Raw genomic sequence first — 19211 nt, forward strand, 5'->3', positions numbered from 1 at the left:
ACGCGCGGGGCCTGTTGGGGATTGTGGTCTGCGAGCGCGTCCGAGCCTGCCCACCCGGAACTACATTTCCCACAATTACCGCCAAGACGCCCATTGGTGTGAGGGACGCCATGAGAAGCTGCGGCCGTCTGGGTATCGAGCGGGCGCGCTCACGCGGGGCCTGAGGGAGCCAAGACCCGGGAGGGTGTGGAAAAGGACTGCTGGCTCCGCCCTCAGTCCCTACCCTTTGTAGGCCGGCGTTTTCCCTTCTGAGAAACGCCCCTCCGCCCCGGCCTTCACCTGGAGTTTCTTCAGGCTCCAGGTTTCCCTGCCAACCACGAGGAGTCCAGGGAGGAAAAGCGGAGCATAGGCGCCTATAACCCACGCCTCCCACGCCTTTTCCAGCCCGAGATCGCCCAGGCAGGGATGGGCGACAAGATCTGGCTGCCCTTCCCGGTGGTCCTCTTGGCCTCTCAGCTGCTACCTGGGGCGGCCGACTTCACGCCCTCCTTAGACAGCGACTTCACGTTCACTCTTCCGGCCGGCCAGAAGGAGTGTTTCTACCAGCCCATGCCCCTGAAGGCCTCGCTGGAGATCGAGTACCAAGTAAGTGCAGAGGTTGAGCCAGCCTCCTTCCTTTAGCCTAGCTGCACGTCGTCGCCTCTCACCGGCTTAGAAACTTCTTGTGGACGACCGGGGTGCTGAAGAGGCGAGGGCTGCCCGGAAGAGGCCAGCTCCGCGCCAGCACGCGAGGCGAGGCTCTCCCCGGGGTTGGGGACCGAGAAGTTAGGCGGGACCTGGAATTGACTACCCCCACCCCTCCCCTTTCCTCCGGTCGGAAAGAGGCCAGCTCTGGTGATGTCGGTGGTTTTTCTCTTTGTTTCATAATTCACCTGTGTCTTTTCTAGCCAGTACACGCTTCAATACTGGGAATTTCACAATACAGGCCTAATACACGTTCTCCTTAATCATTGGACGAGATGATGACACTTGGCGTTAATCACCCCCACCACCCTCACTCAATTCCGGTATTGTAAATCTGTACTGTCATTGCTTCAGTTAAGGATTTTTGAACTGTGACCATGTGTTTATCACTAAATCCTATTTCGGAATATTTTGAAAGGGGCTATTGATGTGTTTAATGGTACATTTCCTTCTCAGTTATATACCCCTTATTTAAAAACCAAATAAGATCTAACTGTATATTAAAACTTTGTAATCTTTCGTTCAGCATTCTAAGCATTTCTCCCATATCATTGTTTTCTTTTTAGTACCTGCGTAATATTATAGGGAATTGCCTTAATTTATGTGGTCATTCTGGTAGAGGGTAATTTCTTAGAAGAAGTCTTGTAAGCTCCAATACAGCAAATTTCGATGTTTCTAAGTAGCACTGGGAAAAAAAAAAAGATGCCTTGGTGTGGTTCATCTCTCAATTTTTTTACAAGTTACCTAATTTTTAATCAGATGTTAATTTTTTATAATTGATGTAGAGAATCTTTTTCAATAACAGGTACTGTCACATATAGAGCAAAATAAAGTTATTTAGAATTTTCCTCTGAAGGAACTTTAGAATTAGATTATTTATAGATGCATAGGATAAGCATAAAGAGTAAAGTATCTAAAGTCACACAGTTAATGAGCAACACTGAGGCAGGAGCTCAGCATTTCTTGATTTCCAGTCCAGTTCAAAAGTTCATTTACTGAAGTTACCATGTGCCAGTAATGGAGAAGTAGAGACAAGGACACGGGGGAAGGGACAAACAACAGAAAGAACGCTTTTCAAGGATCTTAATATTTAAAGGTTACTGGCTCATAAACAACTAATTTCAATAAAGTATGGTTAGATGCTGTTGGAGGAGGGCTTCTTCTCTGGGGTATCAGAAAAGAATTCCTGGAGAAAATAAATTGGAATCTAGAAAGATGCTTAGGTGAAACAGGAATGCCAGGGAGAAGGGGCATTTCAGGAAAAGGATCAGAATGAATAGACAGTTCTGAAAATGCATAGTGTTAGTGTTCTAGCAGTGGGCAATATGTAATGGACGCTAGAAGTGCTGAGTTTTCGATGGACCTTTAAGACTATAAAGTCTAGGGTGGGAGTAGAAGAAAGAGGTTGGAGAGGTCAGGAGGCTGGATCGTGGATCATGAATCTTAGCTTGTGTGCCATGCTGAGTAGCTCTGACCTTTGTCTGTATAAGGGCCATTGAAGATTAAGTAGTGTGGTAACTGTCAAAAATGTTTTACAGTGTGGAAGATGGATTTAAAGAGGGCAAAATTAGAGGTAAGGAAACCAAATGGGGTTAGAGAAATAGTCTAGATAAGAAAACAATTTTTATTGTTCAAAATTCATCAGTATTTACTGAGGTATTAGGAAAGAAATCTATTTTAAACTACTGACCTCTTATGATTGAGAGCTCCAACTGTAGGAAAAAAATGCCTGGGCTGAAATCCTGACTCTGGCACTTACTACCTATGTGATCTTGAGCAAGTTACTTAACCCCATACTTTTAAAATAGAGAAAATAATAGTAAGAGTTGATTTGAAATAATTAGTTAATAAGTGTTCATATACCATCCCTGACACATAGTAAATGTTCAATATATGTTAGTTTTTTTACGTTTACACTTCTAGAGTTATATAGGTGGTATGGCTTAGCTTTATACTTTGCATCTTTAATCACTCAAAGGGACTATTCCCCTAAAGCATTCTGCCTAAACAATTTGTTTTGATTGAGGAAAGAAGTAAAATCATTAAATGTCTGTAGTCCTAGACAATGTTAGAAGGGTTTAAAGGGTAGAGATCATCTTCAACCCTTTGTCTGCATTTTCCAACTCTGTGATTAACTTTCCAATAACTACAAGCTACTGGGTTTTGTCTTAGTTTTTAAAATGTCAGGGAACAGACTTTCTAGACATTGCCCTTGGCTTACTGTGACATATTGAAAAATTTTAACCGTTTCACACATTTTGGGTTTAAAAGGACACAATTAGGATAATTGACCAGCCCCACAATATATTAAGTTCTTGAAATTTTGAAGTGTCAATATATATATCTTATGAATAGAATAGATCATTCATTTAAATTTTTAAATCGTTGAGTGCTTAATTTGTGTAAGCTTTATGCTAGATACTACAGATACAATGGTGAGTAAAAATATAGTCCGTGCACTCATGCAGTCTAGTTAAGGGGATAGACATTAATCAAATTATTACACAAATAAGTGTGATATTAGAACTCTAATAAGTGCTCTGAAGTGAAGTGCATAAGCTATGAGAGTGTTTAATAGAAGGACTTGATTTCACAGTGGGAATTGAGAGAAGACATCCCAGAAGTGGAGTTCAGATCTGTAGAAGAATCAGGCTTACTAGGGATAAGGGGGTGGAACAAGGTGATGGATAAAAAGAACAGCATGTGGCAATCCAAGGCTTTGAGGAAGAAGACTGAAGAACACCTTTGAGGGACTGGAAGACTATGACAGAAAGGTGAAAGTGGGACTCGTCCATCATGATCCATTGAAGTCACTGGGAAGTTTAGTTTTAGATTTATGGTATTGTTTTATTTTATATTTTAGATAGATATTTTGTATATTTTAAAATTAGCTTCTGTATTTTTATTTATTTATTTATTTATTTTTGTGGTACGCGGGCCTCTCACTGTTGTGGCCTCTTCCATTGCGGAGCACAGGCTCCGGACGCCCAGGCTCAGCGGCCATGGCTCACGGGCCCAGCCGCTCCGCGGCACGTGGGATCCTCCCGGACCGGGGCACGAACCCGCGTCCCCTGCATTGGCAGGCGGACTCCTAACCACTGCGCCACCAGGGAAGCCCAGCTTCTGTATTTTTAAATACCATTTTTAATGATTTCATTAAGCCTGACAGTCACTACCAATAATATCTTTTGTTTTACTGAAGTCTTTGCTTAGTTTTGTCACATTACTTACTTTTTGATTTAATGATATGGTTTTTGGTTTTTGGAGGAGAACCTTGAGTAATTCTTTCAGAACGCTTTGAGTCCTTGGATATCTGAAAATGGCTTTACCTTTTGCTTTCTCTTCAGTAAATATAATTTTTTTACTTGGAAAAATTGAAGACATGGCTCCCTTGTGTTTTTTTACATCTAGTGTATATATGCAAGAATGCTGATGCCATCCCAGTTCTTGTTATTTTGTAGTTCTCTGCTACTACTCTTTGGAAGTTTCTAGGTTCTTTTTAAATCCTTTGGAAAAGTCACTAGGATTTTTGGATCTTTTTTCATTTATCCTGCTTCACACCTATTAGACTCTTGCAGTCTAAAGATTTTTATCTTTTGGAGCAGAACTTTTTATTCTCTTATTTGATAACTTCCTCTCCATTTCTCTTGGTTCTCTCTTTTTGAAATGCTTTATTAGGTGGGTATTTGAAATCTTTAGCTCTGTCCTTCATAAAGTTCTTACCATTTCCCTCATACTTTTCATCTATACTTTTTCACCTTGTTGTGAGAATTCCTTTGGCTCCTTTTAGTTCTCTGATTTTTAGTCTCCATCCATGCCCATTCTGCTGTCATTACATTCGCTAAAGCTTTATTTGGGCAATCACATTTTTGGTTTTTCTAAGAACTTTTTCATATCAGCATCTTCATTTTCTGTAGATTTTTACATTCTTGAATTTCTCTGAGGATGTATATTACATTTATCTGAGAAAACATATTTTTAAGACTGTTTACATTATTTTTTCAGAATTTGATCCTCTGAGAAAAACCAATAACATGAAAGAGAGGGCATCAGTTTCAACAAATATTTGGTGTCTCTCTAGTCTGTTTTGAGAATTTTGAGATTGATAGATATTGGTAGCTAGATGTATTCTTTGCTCAGTGGAATATCTTCCAGAAATTCCTTACTCTTCAAATCCTTTAACAGCTTTCCTAGATTTCCAGTGTTGTTATAGATTATTTATATCATTATGTTTTCTTCATTTCATTGGGATTTAAAGAAGAAAAAGAACTATGTATATTTAGCTAGCCATTTGAAACCAGTTCTGTTGATCAGTAAGTACAGCACAAGAATAGGTAATCTATCATTCCATTAAAGCCACCAAGAAAAATAAAATGGAGTTATACAAGAAAAAGAGTAGCCTCTGAAGGCAGATTGCTGAGTTCAAATTTTGACCATGCCAGTTATTTACCATATCACCTTAGGCAACCTTCTCTGCGTCTGTTTTCTGTGGGTTTTTTTTTGGGGGGGGGGGTTGTTTTGTTTTTTTAGGCTAAAATGAAAATAATAGAACCTTCCTTTTAGAGTTGTTGTGAGGAATAAATCCACATAAAGCACTTAAAACAATGTGTGGCATAAAATGTAATTGTTAGCTGCCATCATCATCATCATCATCATCATCATCATCGGGACATTTTGAGATTGTAAAGGAACAGGTACTTTCCTGTTTCCTGTACTTATTCTTTGGCCAATAAGTAAATGGCCTGCTTGGAATATATAGTTCATATTGGGAAATAATAGGTATTGCTTGAAAAAGTCAGTTGGAATCAGATCATAGAGGCCTTGAGTTCCAGGCTAAGAAGTAGCTAGTTATTATTTTATTGAGGAGGAAACAAACTCAGAAAAGTTACATAGCAAGCCCTAAATTGCCCAAGGAAAAGGGTATACCAATTGAACTACCTTCTGTGTTTCTACTCTACAGGGCATCTGTTTTAAGAAGATTATTTCAGTAATACCCGTAAGACCTAAACTTAAGTGATGGCAACAGGAATTACCAAGAAAGGGACAAGTTCCAAAAATGAATGGAATTGAACCAAATGGTCTTTCTGCTCCTTTTTAGCCCTAACATGAGTCTTTTCACTTTCTTACCCCTCTAGGTTTAGAAATGAAATCTTTTCATCATATGATCTACTTAATATAGCTTTTTATTTTTAGAATTTGTAAAATGTGCTCTTCTCTTCTATGCTTTCCTACAGGTTTTAGATGGAGCAGGATTAGATATTGATTTCCATCTTGCCTCTCCAAAAGGAAGAACCTTAGTTTTTGAACAAAGAAAATCAGATGGAGTTCACACGTAAGTAATCTCTTAGTTGGGTTCCTTGATCTGAATACCAGTGGGCACAGGAAAATTAGCACGTTTGATACTAAATGTTAGCATTAAATGATTCCATATGAACATTTTAAACAGTCCTTGTTAGTGATCTATCTTAAAATGTCATCCATTAATCTCATCTTTTTGTTTAGGCATTTTCTTTTGATCTTGACTAAGTGTTTTTTTTTTTTTTTTTTTTGCTTTGGTTAATGAGTATACCATAGGTACTGCATTCAATCTGTTGTGGCATTTTAAACCTGCCCTTCTGGCTAGCACAGGCTTTTTCTATTTTAACTATAAGTTACTGTTCCAGGTATATATCTTAAAGTTTCTTGAACTACTGGCTATATCATTTTTGCCCATTGTTTTCTTAAAACAACAGTACAGTAATACATCTTTGTGTTTGTGTAAATTTTTATTTTACTCGAACCTCATTCTTTTTAGATAATTAGAAGATCTGAAAGTAAAAGATCTGACCATAGGAAACCATATAGAAATAAAATACTTTTTATAACTCTGAGTTTAGAGTTTGATAAAAGCCCATATATTGTATCTCTTATATCTCATTTCTTTTTTCATATCTCACTGGTGTTTCCTTATTTCATTCTATTATTTTACTGCAGCACTTTGTTTACTCAGTATTGTTATCGTGTTTAAACTGTGAGTATATAGGAATAAGATCAAATATAGAATGTTTAATATTTGCCATAAACTAGACTTTGTATTTTATATGCTTCTAAATTAATCATTCCAACCCACTGTGAGAGATAGATTCTTTGATTCCCCAATTCCCATTTTACAGACAAGGAGGCTCAGGGAAATTAAGTAAGTCTGCAGGGATACACATTTATTAAGAGGAGGAGGCAGGATGAACCCAAATTCTTGCTTTCTACCATACAATGCTTAGAACATCTCTGGCACATAGCACTATGTAAGTACTAGCTATTTATAATCATTGGCCTTTGTTAACCAAAGTACCTGCCATGTAATTGATACTCAGTAAATACTGAATACATGTATGAGTGAACAAGGTGGGGAAAATGTTTCAACCATAATTTTTTAAGTGCTTTTGAAAATGGTCTTACCTATACAGAGGTCTAAGAAAAATTTGCATAAACTATTGATAAATAAAATCAGAAGTGGTAATTTAAAAAGTCAGTTAAGATTGATATACCAGAATTAACTATGCTTTCTCTTTGATAGGTGTATGAACAAGAACTAAAAATGTAGTTCACCTTTAAATTTCAGAATATAGAAAATGTATAGAATTTCTGTCAATTTTCATTTCTCTCCAATTTTCTGCTTTCATTTAGAGATAAATTAAAATTAACTGTTAGGGGAAAAAAGGTATCTTATTGCTTTCTTGCATAGAATTACCTCTCATTAAACCATTGGGAGAAAAGAAAGAGTTTATAAGAGTTCACATTTATTGAGTTCTTTTGATGTGCCAGGTCACAGTTCTAATATGCACTTTACATGTATTAATTTTTTTTTTATTCTTCCTTCCCCACAGTCCTATGAGGTACATGATATTATTATCATCTTACCAATGAAGAAATTGAGGCATAGAGCAGTTAAGTACGTTGCTGAAGGTTACACAGCTAATGAACAGCAAAGCCAGGATTTAAGACCAGTCAGTCCAATTCACTCCTAATCACTACACCAGATTTACAAATCTACTTTCTAAAAATTAGATTTAAACAAAAATTTATCTTTAGCTATATTAACTTTTTAAAGGCAACTAAAATCTCAGTTATACCACCAAAACAGTTTTTTTCTTAAATTAACTCTTTAAAACAAATGCTATCCTTCCAGAAGTCAGGGTTAGTAAAAATGTCTCCAGACAGAGCCTTAAACTGCTTAATACCTATTTGTCCAGTACTGTCATATATAAAAGCATTTTTCTAGACCACTGAATTAATATTACCTTAACTCATACCATAACTTATAAATTTTGGACTACTTATGCTAATTCTTTTTCTACTTGAAAGGAAAATTTACTCTATATGCTTTTATTTGGATAATATTTTATATCGTTTGTAGTAATAATATTCCTTTATACTAAAGGTAGTCAACACAAATTTAGAAATTAATATAGGAATGACTATAAAGTAATAAACATCTTTTTTTTGTATACACATGTTGAAGCTCATACATCTGAGTCAGTGCTTCTCAATTTTTTTTCATTTTTACCCCTGTCCCCATACAACCTTTTTTAGGCATTTTTTTCCTCATCATCCGCCATGAAATTTTAATACCGAAGATATACTACATGCCCCCTTTTTTTTTTTAACTCTATGTATATCTGTGCTTTATATATAAAAAGAATAGGTACAAAGCTTACCCTTTTTATCCAATTCAGGGTTAAGAATGACTAAATAAAGTTGGGTTAAATAAAATTAAGACTAAACAAAATTAAAAGTTAGATTAAAAAGTTATTAACATTAAATTTAACTTTATATTTTCTGAATAACTTTTAATATAATTTATCATACATTGTGTCCACTACACATGCAAATTAGCAGTTTATATACATAATAGCAATGTAATTAAAATTTTTAAAATCATTCCAAATATTTTTCAAGAAAAGTAGAATGATTAAAAAAATTACATTAACTTCTTAAAAAGTACTTTTAGTGACCTTAACTTTTGTTTGATGTGGGAAAATAACTTTAGCTACTCAGTGGTCATTCAGATATTATTGACTTTTTTCCCCAGTGTTTGGCATAATTGATGATGGGTTGAATAACCTTTGTAAAATTAAATAATAAAATATAAACTAGTTTTATTCAAATCTTCCCCCAAAAATACAAAGATTAAGAGATAAAATGTATGAAAGCATTGTGTAAATTATGAAGGAATATACAAGTGTTGACTATTTTTATTTATAGTATATATGCTAAAATCCAATCACATCGCTGATTAGTTATCTCTTATGCTTAAACAAAAACAGTAAGTCACAAATAGGGGGAAGAAAAACAAGATTGGCTTTGAAGATGAAGATCACACAAGGCTATAGAAAATAATGCAAGGCACCTCAAAAATTGAAGATCAAACATACACATCCACAAGGGAGCGACCGGTATCATTAGGCATGTGTAGGCCACCTCTTGCCCTGTGACTTCTAGATCAAGCAATCAACCAATCAAACGTCCTCCAATCACAGCTATTTGCTAGCATTTTGTAGCAGTGTTCCTGGACACATTGTGTGTGTCTTCCATGAGCTCATGCTGCTTGTGATATGCCCAAGACAACCCCATGAGAGAAAATTAAATACTAAGGAATAAGATGTTGTCATAGGATTTAGCTTTGGAGGGCCACAATACTTTTACAGCTTTTTTTTTTTTTTTGCCCATCTTGAACCAGTTTTCACCCCTAGGGGGCAGTATCCCCTCATCGAGAATGCATAGTCTAAGTGAATAGTCACATTTGGTGGTTATACGCTTACTGTATCAGTGATGCCATTCATCAGAATACACTGGAAAGTTTTCCTCAGGAAGTGCCCCACATCTAGGTCATATTACATAATGGTCACAACATTTTATTTTGTTTTGTTGCTTTTAATATTGTTCCCCCTGTATCCATACCAGTGTTTGCTTCAGGCTCCTTTCAAAAGTTAAATGAATCCTCAAAAGACAAAGGTTTGTCATGATTGAGGAGACTGCAAAGAATACAGACAGGCTCTGAGCAGTACTGTAGAAAGATCAATTAACTTGAGAGTCAGATATCCAAGCTTCATGTATGCCTATAACAGGCTGTGTGATCATGGGCAAGTATCTTAATCTATGTGAACCTTTTACTCACCTTGAAAAGGTCGATTATGCCTACTTTCAAATATGATGATAAGGATTAAAAGAAATAAAATGTGTCAAAGCATTATGTAAATTATGAAGAGGTATACAAGTATTGGCTATTTTTATTTATCGTATATATGCTAAAATCAAATCACATTGCTGAGTAGTTATCTCTTATGCTTAAACACAACAGTTAAGTCAGAAATAAGGGGAAAAAAAGGATGGAGATTGGCTTAAAAGATGAGACTCACATGTTGTTCAGAAGGTTGTAGTAAATAATATAAGCTGCCCCCAAATTTAAGCGACCTAGCATATTGGAGATAAGCAAAGTTCAAAATCATTTAGACCAACCTTCGTGAATAGTTACAACGAAAACTAAAACACAGGTTGAACTTTGTTTTTTGTGGCCAGCAGTAGTAAATGTCATTAGCCTGTGCAATATTTTGTTTGTTAAAGTTTCTCTCCACAAAAATATTATTAGAAAGCTATTTTGCTAAATTAACTCGGCCCAGGTCAATTATCTTGAATGTGAAGACAAGATCATAAGTTGTTATGAGTGGCACTTATTCAGTAAAGGTAGTGCCACTGCGAGTAAAACTCTGGTTCTTGGACACTGAACTCATCCCTAATTTTTGTAAACTATTACAAAGATGTACTTAATCCAAAGGGGCCTAGAAGAAAGCATTTAGGACAGTCCATCACTGCTTTTGAAAACAAAGCAAAACTCACTTTACAGATTAATCTCAAAGGGGAGGTTTGTAGTGATATTTCCATATGAATTGAACTCATTATAGATTACTTTTAATAATGTATAAATATTAAGGTTCATTGTGAGGTATCATGTATCTAGGTTTTTAATCCTGTTTTCTTCCAAAAGTTAGGTCAAGCTCATTTGCCCAATTTACTGAGTAAATGCCAAGCACATCTAAGTTGCAAGTACTTGAATATATATTTCCAGATTGCTGGTTTCCCAAGAAATTTTAAATTGTCTTTCAATACTAAGGAAGTCTTTCCATCAGTAACCTGTGCAATTATTATAAACCATGTTATTCCTTCTCTTTTACAGTAGTTTTTCCTTTGATCCCAGATGGAAGTACAGATAACTGAAGACATGTCCTCTTTTTCATACAGGATAGAGACTGAAGGCGGTGACTACATGTTCTGCTTTGATAATACATTCAGCACCGTTTCTGAGAAGGTGATTTTCTTTGAATTAATCCTGGATAATATGGGAGAACAGGAGCAAGAACAAGAGGACTGGAAGAAATACATTACTGGCACAGATATGTTGGATATGAAACTGGAAGACATTCTGGTCAGTATGGTTTAATAAAATAATAAAAATTACTAACATCTAGAGACCTTAGTATGCGATAGGCACTGAGCTAGGCATTTTATTTGCATTATCTCACCTAATGCTTGCTTAATTCTATGAGGATTATTATCTCCATCTTTCCATTGAGGAAAATTATGGATTAGGGATATTTTGTAACGTCTCTGTCACGGAACCAGAGGGAGAGAGAACTAGAATTTGGACACAGACTCTTAACTGCAGAACTCCCTTAGAATGTTCACAAACAGAAGACTGTAATAATGATCTGCAGAACACTTGCACATATAATAAAACTGAGTAATTTGTAAACACTTAAGATGTACAGGCATTTTTTCCCACACCATAGTTTTTATAATATGAAATTTGATATTACTTAATTTGGGGAACACTGTTAACATTACTTAGCAGAAACTAGCACTACACTTAGGAGTAAAAGCTTTTAGATTATGGCTTCTTGGCTTGAATTGCTTTATGCGCTATTTATCATAAACATGCATAATGAAACATGCATGTATAAGAACCTACTTGCTAATAGTAGTACTGCCAGTGATGGGGAGAAAGATCATTACCCTTCGGCCATAGCTAGATGTAATAAAATGACAGAATTCTCAGTGATATTTATAAATAGTGTATATACCTGTTATAGAACTTTCTACTGGAGAAATAATGTGATTATTCCATGTTTGAAACTATATAACCTCTAATACTCTTATAACCTGAACTTTTTTTTAATAATATATTTTGATCACTTTGAGGTTTCTTAGGAAAGCAACTATCAAATTATGAGACATACTGTAGATCAGTTAGCTTAAGAAGTCAGAAAATTAAATGATCATATCATATGTGTAATTCCTTAGTGACTGAGCTCTCCGAGCCTTGGTTTCCTATTATCCTCGGGGATAATACCTCGAGTTGTTGTGAGGATGAAATGTGATATGGCATGTATATAAATGCTTTAAACAGAGTCTGGCACACAATAAATACTAGTTTTCTTACCTTCTCCATTGGTGTCACTGTGAATACAAACAAAGGATTAAGCTTAATTGGCATGAATTTTTACCATGAAAATTTTTGATCTCATCATTTCATATGTATACTAAACTTAGTTGAATCTTAGAACTAGAAGAAGACTTAGTTATCATTAGTCCAGCTCCAAACTCCCTTTCCCCTTTCATTCCATTTTATAAGTAAGGAACTGGCTTAAAATGGAAATGATGTATCCATAGTTTCACGACTAGTCCAGTCTTCTTCCCACTCATTTTTTAAATCTCAATCATATTAATATATTCTCCCATTTTAAATTTATATTGCCAACAAGAGCAAACTAGAAGTAGTTGTAAATTTTGTTAGTACTTCACTGCATTCTCAAGAGATTGACTTCATTCACAATTAAACAAAATGACCAGAAAGTTCAGACTTAAATATGGCTTAAAATACTTGGTCTTTTTTGAAAAAAAATAAAATGTCTTTCAGGAGATTTTTCGTTTACTCCCCCCACCCCAAAATTTTTATCACAACAGCAAACTTGAATAAATAATTTTATACTTGACTATCATCATCATGATATTGAAAAGAACTATGGATGGTCTTTTTATTTGGGGATCTGAATCCCATATTTTTCTGGAAAATATACCATTGCTTTACAAATGTGCCCATATGATAACTATTATATTTTGTAGTTTTGTAGGTTTAGCAGAGCAGTCTGCAATTTTGCTTATTTTTTTGCATTTAAATGAGGATTTTAAGCAAGGTGACTATCCAGGAAAATCTGTTCCTAGTATTTTCTTATTTTTGCCATCAATACTTTTTGAATTTCGAATCTCAACTTTACTTTATATTCATGTAAAACTTTTATAGTTTTTAAATCACTTCTCACCAGGACCCTACTATAAAAATAGTTTTTTCAGAAGATGTGCAACTTAGAATGCATCTTGATAAGCTTGTTTTATGAATGAGATCTTGGAACATTTTTGTATTAAAAACAGATTATATTTCTTATGGTTGTTAGGGCTAAGAAGATAATGTATATAAAATTACTGGCACTATAGCACTCAAATGTATTTTCACATTATTTTCAATTCACAGTAGCTTTGTTCATTTTTAAAATAACTAATTATAGACAATAATTTAAATACATCATGAGAACTATTACATAAACTTTATATAATGAAGATCTTTAGGTAATCTAAGTAGTACCCACCCCTTAATTAAAATTGTGTTTGGATATTAAACTAGTAAGAGTACTGTGAAGCACATTTTTAAATTAACTTAAAATTACTGAGCATTCTTTTACAATAAATTTTTTTTTTTATCTCCAGGAGTCCATCAACAGTATCAAGTCCAGACTAAGCAAAAGTGGTCATATCCAAACTCTGCTTAGAGCATTTGAAGCTCGTGATCGAAACATACAAGAAAGCAACTTTGATAGAGTAAATTTCTGGTCTATGGTTAATTTAGTGGTAATGGTGGTAGTGTCAGCCATTCAAGTATATATGCTTAAGAGTCTATTTGAAGATAAGAGGAAAAGTAGAACTTAAAACTCCAAAGTAGAGTACTTAACATTCAAAAAAAGGGGCAGAAAAATGCAATCAACTGTTACAGTCAAGACCATTAATAGTTGTTTGCAAAACGTTTTCAGGCATTACCATAGTGTGAAATAAATATTAATTTTAATGTGAAAGGAAAGGCTTCACTTTCATCTGTGCAAGTAATCTTATTGTTCCAGTTGTACTTAAGTGTATAACAAGTATCTTGCAGGTATAAATGAATGAAGCCATATTAATAACGGCAGTTTCCTACGTTTGAAAAAATTTTGCAAATGTCATAGGTGATTTAAATAAATGAACTTTGGGCCTAAATGTAACACTGAACTATGTTTTTAAAAGATTGTTACCCAGAAGTTTCTTTGTAAATGTGGCAATTACAAATTAACTGTAGAAGTTTTTCAATATATTAAGTTATAAATCATCTGAGAATTACCTAATCATGGATATCTTTAGAAGACAAAGACTCAACTTTTCTCTTTTTACATATGTATCTCCTAAATGTAAATAGAAGCATAGCTGTGAAAAACAGATATGTGGGATTTTTATAACCAAATATATTTCATTTTAATAGCAAATAGTTTTATATACCTAGCTTACATTCCCAAAAGCTGACATTTTGAATAATTCTTAAAAATGCTAAGTCATACTTATTAAAATTAGGACAGATTTTCTCTTTGAAGAATAAAGATTGCTCCCAGTCTCTATAGGAATACATTCTGTCTAATCCTTAACCAAAATATAGATTTTAAAATTAAATGTGAGGGAAAATCATTTTATTTTTATATTATCAACAGTGTTATGTTAGTTTTAATGTGTTTACTGACTTGGATAATACATTAATACCAGCAGTTGTGAAGGAAATATTGCTAAAAGGATCTGGACCTAATGTAAGTAAATATCACTTTTGTGTTCTCAAAATCAGTAAGAAAAGAATAAACTCAATATAAAAGAATTTAGAGAATATCCTATCAAAATAAAGTTCACTTAAACTATAAATAAAGTATTTGGAATCTGATTGGCTCATAATGACTCAATCCTAATATAAATTATGAGATTAATTTCCAGTTAACTGGAAGAAACTGGGTTTTATATTTTTACAATTGTTTTATTCTGTTTTGAATTATCATTTATAAGTATTCAGGCACATTTTACAAAACATAAGCCCTACTGGGTATAAATTTTATTTTTATTACAACTTTATTACAACTTTCATAAAGTGACCTTTCTGATCACTTTATTTGACATTCAGATAAGGATTGGAAACCCACAGAAGTTTAAACACTCAATATGTGAATAACCCTATAGTCTCTGCCATCCTGTCTTACTCAAGTACTAATAATTTAATGAATTAAATAGAATTTTTAGGTTATACCCATTTGTAATATTGTTCAAGTTAGAAACAATCAACTTATAAACTTGAGTGTAGAACAACCTCTGTGGGTTAGTACTGTTGGAATTCTTAATAAGCAATAATGATATCCAGAGAGAATGCTTTCATCTATAATTTACACTCAAGAGTGGTACAAAAAGAGATATTTCCCTCCTTCTTATATATTTCCCTCTGTTCTTCTTCAGAAAAGAAGTTTAGATTTCCCAACTCTGAAGCTTTTTAAAAATGAGATAAGGTATTATTACCTTAATTGGTCAAGAAAATGCTCCTAAGTGTCCAGGAGTAGCCCCTATAACACATGCAAAACAAGGGCCAATAAGATTTTTGCCTATGAAGAGCCCTCCTTTTTCCCCTTCTGATACACTCATAATAAGAAGCAAACTTAAAGTACTATAGCTAATAAAACAGTACAGATATAAACTACTGCATCTTTTCTATAAAACTGTGATTAAGAATTCTACCTCTTACGTATAGCTGGTTACTGTACTGTACTGATTCTTTACCTAACAATAAATTTGTTACATCACCTTCTACATATGATTTGTGTCACTGATTTTAAACCATTGATTCAGTAACTTACTGTATAATAATGGCCTTATTTAGAAAACAAAGAATTTAAGAATATTGAGGACAATTTTATTTTTATAGACAAAGTGAAAAGAAGAGATTATTTAAGAAGCATGTTACCTGTATTAACCAAAAAGTAAAATCTGTAAGAACATTTGTACTAAATTCTTTAATATTTCTAAAGGAATACTGTTTATCTGCCTCATATGGTTTTTTTAATGTCAGTATTGTTTTGACATTAAAATTATGCTAAAACTGAGTAGCTTATTTTTGTCTTCAGTTTTTAATCATATAAACTTTCAAAATACTACAATATTTAACTGAGGCCTAGAGTTTCACTATGATTTGCATTTGGATCATTAATGATTGCTATTCTTTCATGTGAATGTCAAGATATAGAGGATAAGTGGTTGAAATAGCACTGAAATAAATGATAAACTGAAATGTAATTTTATGCTATGTATGTTTATCCTTCTTAAGTATTATTATGTCCTAAAATTGACAGTAATTGAGTACCTATAATTCTGTGCCTTCCCAAAGAAAATTCTTTATCTGAAATTTTCAAAGATATTGGTTCAGCATGTAATGGTTTTTCAGTTGAAGTGTAATAATGCACAGTGTTGCTCAAATTGCTTTATAATTATGAACAGACACAGCCATATTAAATAAGCATTGAATACTGTGCTGAGTATATATAATAAAAATTACAATCAAAGAATGTCTTATTTATCTACCATTCATTGTAAATGCTGTCTAATCCTTAAAGCCTTCATTGATTTCATCTTAACCAAGTGTGCTCTCCCCTCCATTTGAAAACCCCTACGTCTCTGCACTTTTTATTGTATATCATCTACCCTGCATTAGACTTCTGTTTATATATGTACTTATTCTTCTGTTGCCCAAACATGCATTGTAACTAAAAGGTGCTCAAAATACAGGGGCAAAGATCATCAGTTCTGAAAGTCTGGGATGCTAAATAAGCTAAATAAGCTTGTTCCAGTCTTCTACCCCACTGAAGAAATTGATTGTTTAGGACTGGAATTTGGCTCCAGAATCTTAATTTTTCACCCACGCAGTTTGGGATTCTGGTGTCCACATTATCCTTGGACCATTTGCTAACTGGGTGAACTTGGGAAATCAAAACTCCTTTGAACCTATTTCATTTGTATAGGTATTTTAAGTAACATCTTAAAACTCAGTTAAAAGAGCATTAAGAGAGTCTAGTGCTTGGTGAAGGTTGGTATATTATTGGTGATTTCCTTCATACCATTTAGACAAGCCACTCTTCCCCCACAAGCTGGTAGAATTCCTTAGGCACCTTCCTGGTTCTGCACGCCCATCACTTTCAGGTGTCTGGGCTTCTGGAAGGCTTGTGTCATTAGACAATGGATATACAGTTAATGTGTATCTAGGAGAATGACACAATAAAGAATCCACACCTAAGATGACATCATCTGAGAACGAGCATATCATGGATGCCAGATCCCTGCATCTAGAAGAAAAGGTGAGGAAATGCACGGCAGGGAAAAAAATCAGGTCTTCAATGACCATGAGTCAACAGCAAAATGAACAATGAGAATCAGTTATCCAACAGTGAAATGAACTCCCTTATATATAAAGAAAGCAACTACTCCCCAGTCTTGGAAGTTTTCAAGTGGCAATAATGATCAGACATAAAAGGGATTACTTCTACATCTGGTGTAAAATGGAAGGATGGACTAACAAAACTAAACTTTATACTCCAATTTTAAAAGCACTAAGTAATACTGTCTAATCCTTAAAGGATTAGGAGAAAGCTGAAAGAAAAGGCCAGGGTTTCAAAAGACACATTGTAGAGTTCTATTTTGCTGGATTCTTGCTTGGTGTTAAAAAACAAATTGCAAACAAAATTTAAAACACAATACCGTTTATAATTACTCCAAAGAAAATGACATACTTAGGTATAAATCTAACAGAACATGTACAGGATCAGTATGATAAAAATTATCAAATGGCTGGTAGAAGAAAGACCTAAATAAATGGAGAAACATACCATGTTCAAAGGTTGGAAGGCTCAACATAGTAAAAAGATCAATTCTTCCCTAAATTGTTCTATAAATTTAACATTAATTCTTATCAAAATCCAGCAAGGTTTTTTTGTAGACAAGGACAAGCTTATTCTAAAATTTATATGGAATGGAAAGGCAAAAGAATAAGGTAATTTTAAAAAAGAATAAAGTCTACCTATATTAAGGCTTACCTTATAGCTATAGTAATCAACATGGTGTGGTACTGGTGGAGGAACAGACACATAGATCAACAGAACAGACATTCTAGAATACACCAAGTCCAACTGATTTTTCACAATGGTGCAAAAGCAATTCAATAGGGAAAAGACAGCCTTTTAAACAAATGGTGCTGGAGTAACTGAGACAAACAAAGGTAAAAACATGAACTTAAATGTTAAAATGATAAAGCTTTTTGAAAAAAATATGAGAAAATCTTCAGCACTTTGGGCTAGACAAAGAAGTTCCACACTTGACACCAAATACATGACCCATAAAAGGAAAAACTGATAAATTGGACCTCCTCAAAAGTAAAATCTTTGCTCCATGAAAAACCCTATTAAGGGATGAAAAATTAAACTACTGATGGGGAGAAAACAGATGCAAATCACATATCCAAAAAAGGACTAGAATATCTAAAGAATTCTCAAAGCCCAACAGTTTAAAAAAAAAAAAATTCAATTAGAAAATGAGCAAATGACATGAACAGACATTTCACTGAAGAAAATTTGTGGATGGCAAATAAGCACATGAAAATAAGTTTAACATCATTAGCCATTAGGATAATTCAAGTTAAAACCATAAGATATCAGTACACACCTACCAGAAAGGCTAAAATAAGAAAAAGTAGTTACAACACCAAATGCTGGCAAGGATGCAAGAGAACTTGGATCACACTCTTACATTGCTAGTGGGATATAAAATGGTAGAGTCACTCTGGAAAATATTTTGGCAGTTTCTTATAAAACTACACATGCACTTACCATGCAACCCAGCATTTATATTCTTGGACATATCCCTGAGAAATAAAAACATGCTCAAATAAAAACCTGTATACATTATTATACAAAGCAGCTTCATTTGCAATAGCCCAAACCTGGAAATAACCCAAATGTGCTTTAAAGAGTGAATGGTTAAACTTGGTACATCCATACTATGGAATACTGAGCAGCAATAAAAAGAATAAACAATTGATACATGCAACAATTTGGATAGACCTCAAAGGAATTATGGTTAGTGGGGGGAAAAAAATCGTGAAAGGTCACACACTATACCATTTCTTTTATGTAACATTCTTGAACTAACAAAATTATAGAGATGGAAAACGGATTAGTGGTTGCCAGGTGTTAGGAATGGAGGAAAGAAAGGGAATGTGGCTAAAAAAGGCAGCCTCAGGATGGAACAATTCACTCTCATGATGGTTACACAAACCTATGTGTTACAAAATTCACAGAACTATATACACATACAAATGAGTGCTTGTAAAATTGGTGAAATCTGAA

The 19211-nt window shown here is 34.2% G+C and overlaps 1 protein-coding gene across 3 annotated transcripts; it reads left to right on the forward strand.

The window, feature by feature from the left end:
- The first annotated feature begins 224 nt into the window (after positions 1-224).
- Positions 225-16393, forward strand: TMED5 (transmembrane p24 trafficking protein 5). 3 transcript variants are annotated; one of them, XM_029231067.1, is made up of 5 exons: positions 225-585; positions 5919-6016; positions 10960-11143; positions 13041-13093; positions 13478-13541. In XM_029231067.1, the coding sequence occupies exons 1-5, from the start codon at positions 406-408 to the stop codon at positions 13539-13541; spliced, it is 579 nt and encodes a 192-aa protein (XP_029086900.1). In that variant the 5' UTR covers positions 225-405. The 3 variants fall into 3 exon arrangements, with proteins under 3 accessions (XP_029086900.1, XP_029086898.1, XP_029086899.1); XM_029231065.1 differs by lacking the exon at positions 13041-13093 and having other exon boundaries at positions 13480-14703; XM_029231066.1 differs by lacking the exons at positions 225-585; positions 13041-13093 and adding an exon at positions 876-1007 and having other exon boundaries at positions 13480-16393.
- Positions 16394-19211: the final 2818 nt, after the last annotated feature.

The sequence above is a fragment of the Monodon monoceros genome, unplaced genomic scaffold, assembly GCF_005190385.1.
Source record: "Monodon monoceros isolate NGI ecotype Baffin Bay Population unplaced genomic scaffold, NGI_Narwhal_1 Super_Scaffold_18, whole genome shotgun sequence".
NCBI classification, from domain to species: domain Eukaryota; kingdom Metazoa; phylum Chordata; class Mammalia; order Artiodactyla; family Monodontidae; genus Monodon; species Monodon monoceros.

Excerpts from the sequence above, each read along its gene's own strand:
- TMED5 (XM_029231065.1), top strand. The coding sequence starts at position 406 with ATGGGCGACAAGATCTGGCTGCCCTTCCCGGTGGTCCTCTTGGCCTCT. Across the intron at positions 586-5,918 it reads CGCTGGAGATCGAGTACCAA|GTTTTAGATGGAGCAGGATT; the intron begins GTAAGTGCAGAG and ends GCTTTCCTACAG. Across the intron at positions 6,017-10,959 it reads AAATCAGATGGAGTTCACAC|GATAGAGACTGAAGGCGGTG; the intron begins GTAAGTAATCTC and ends TTTTTCATACAG.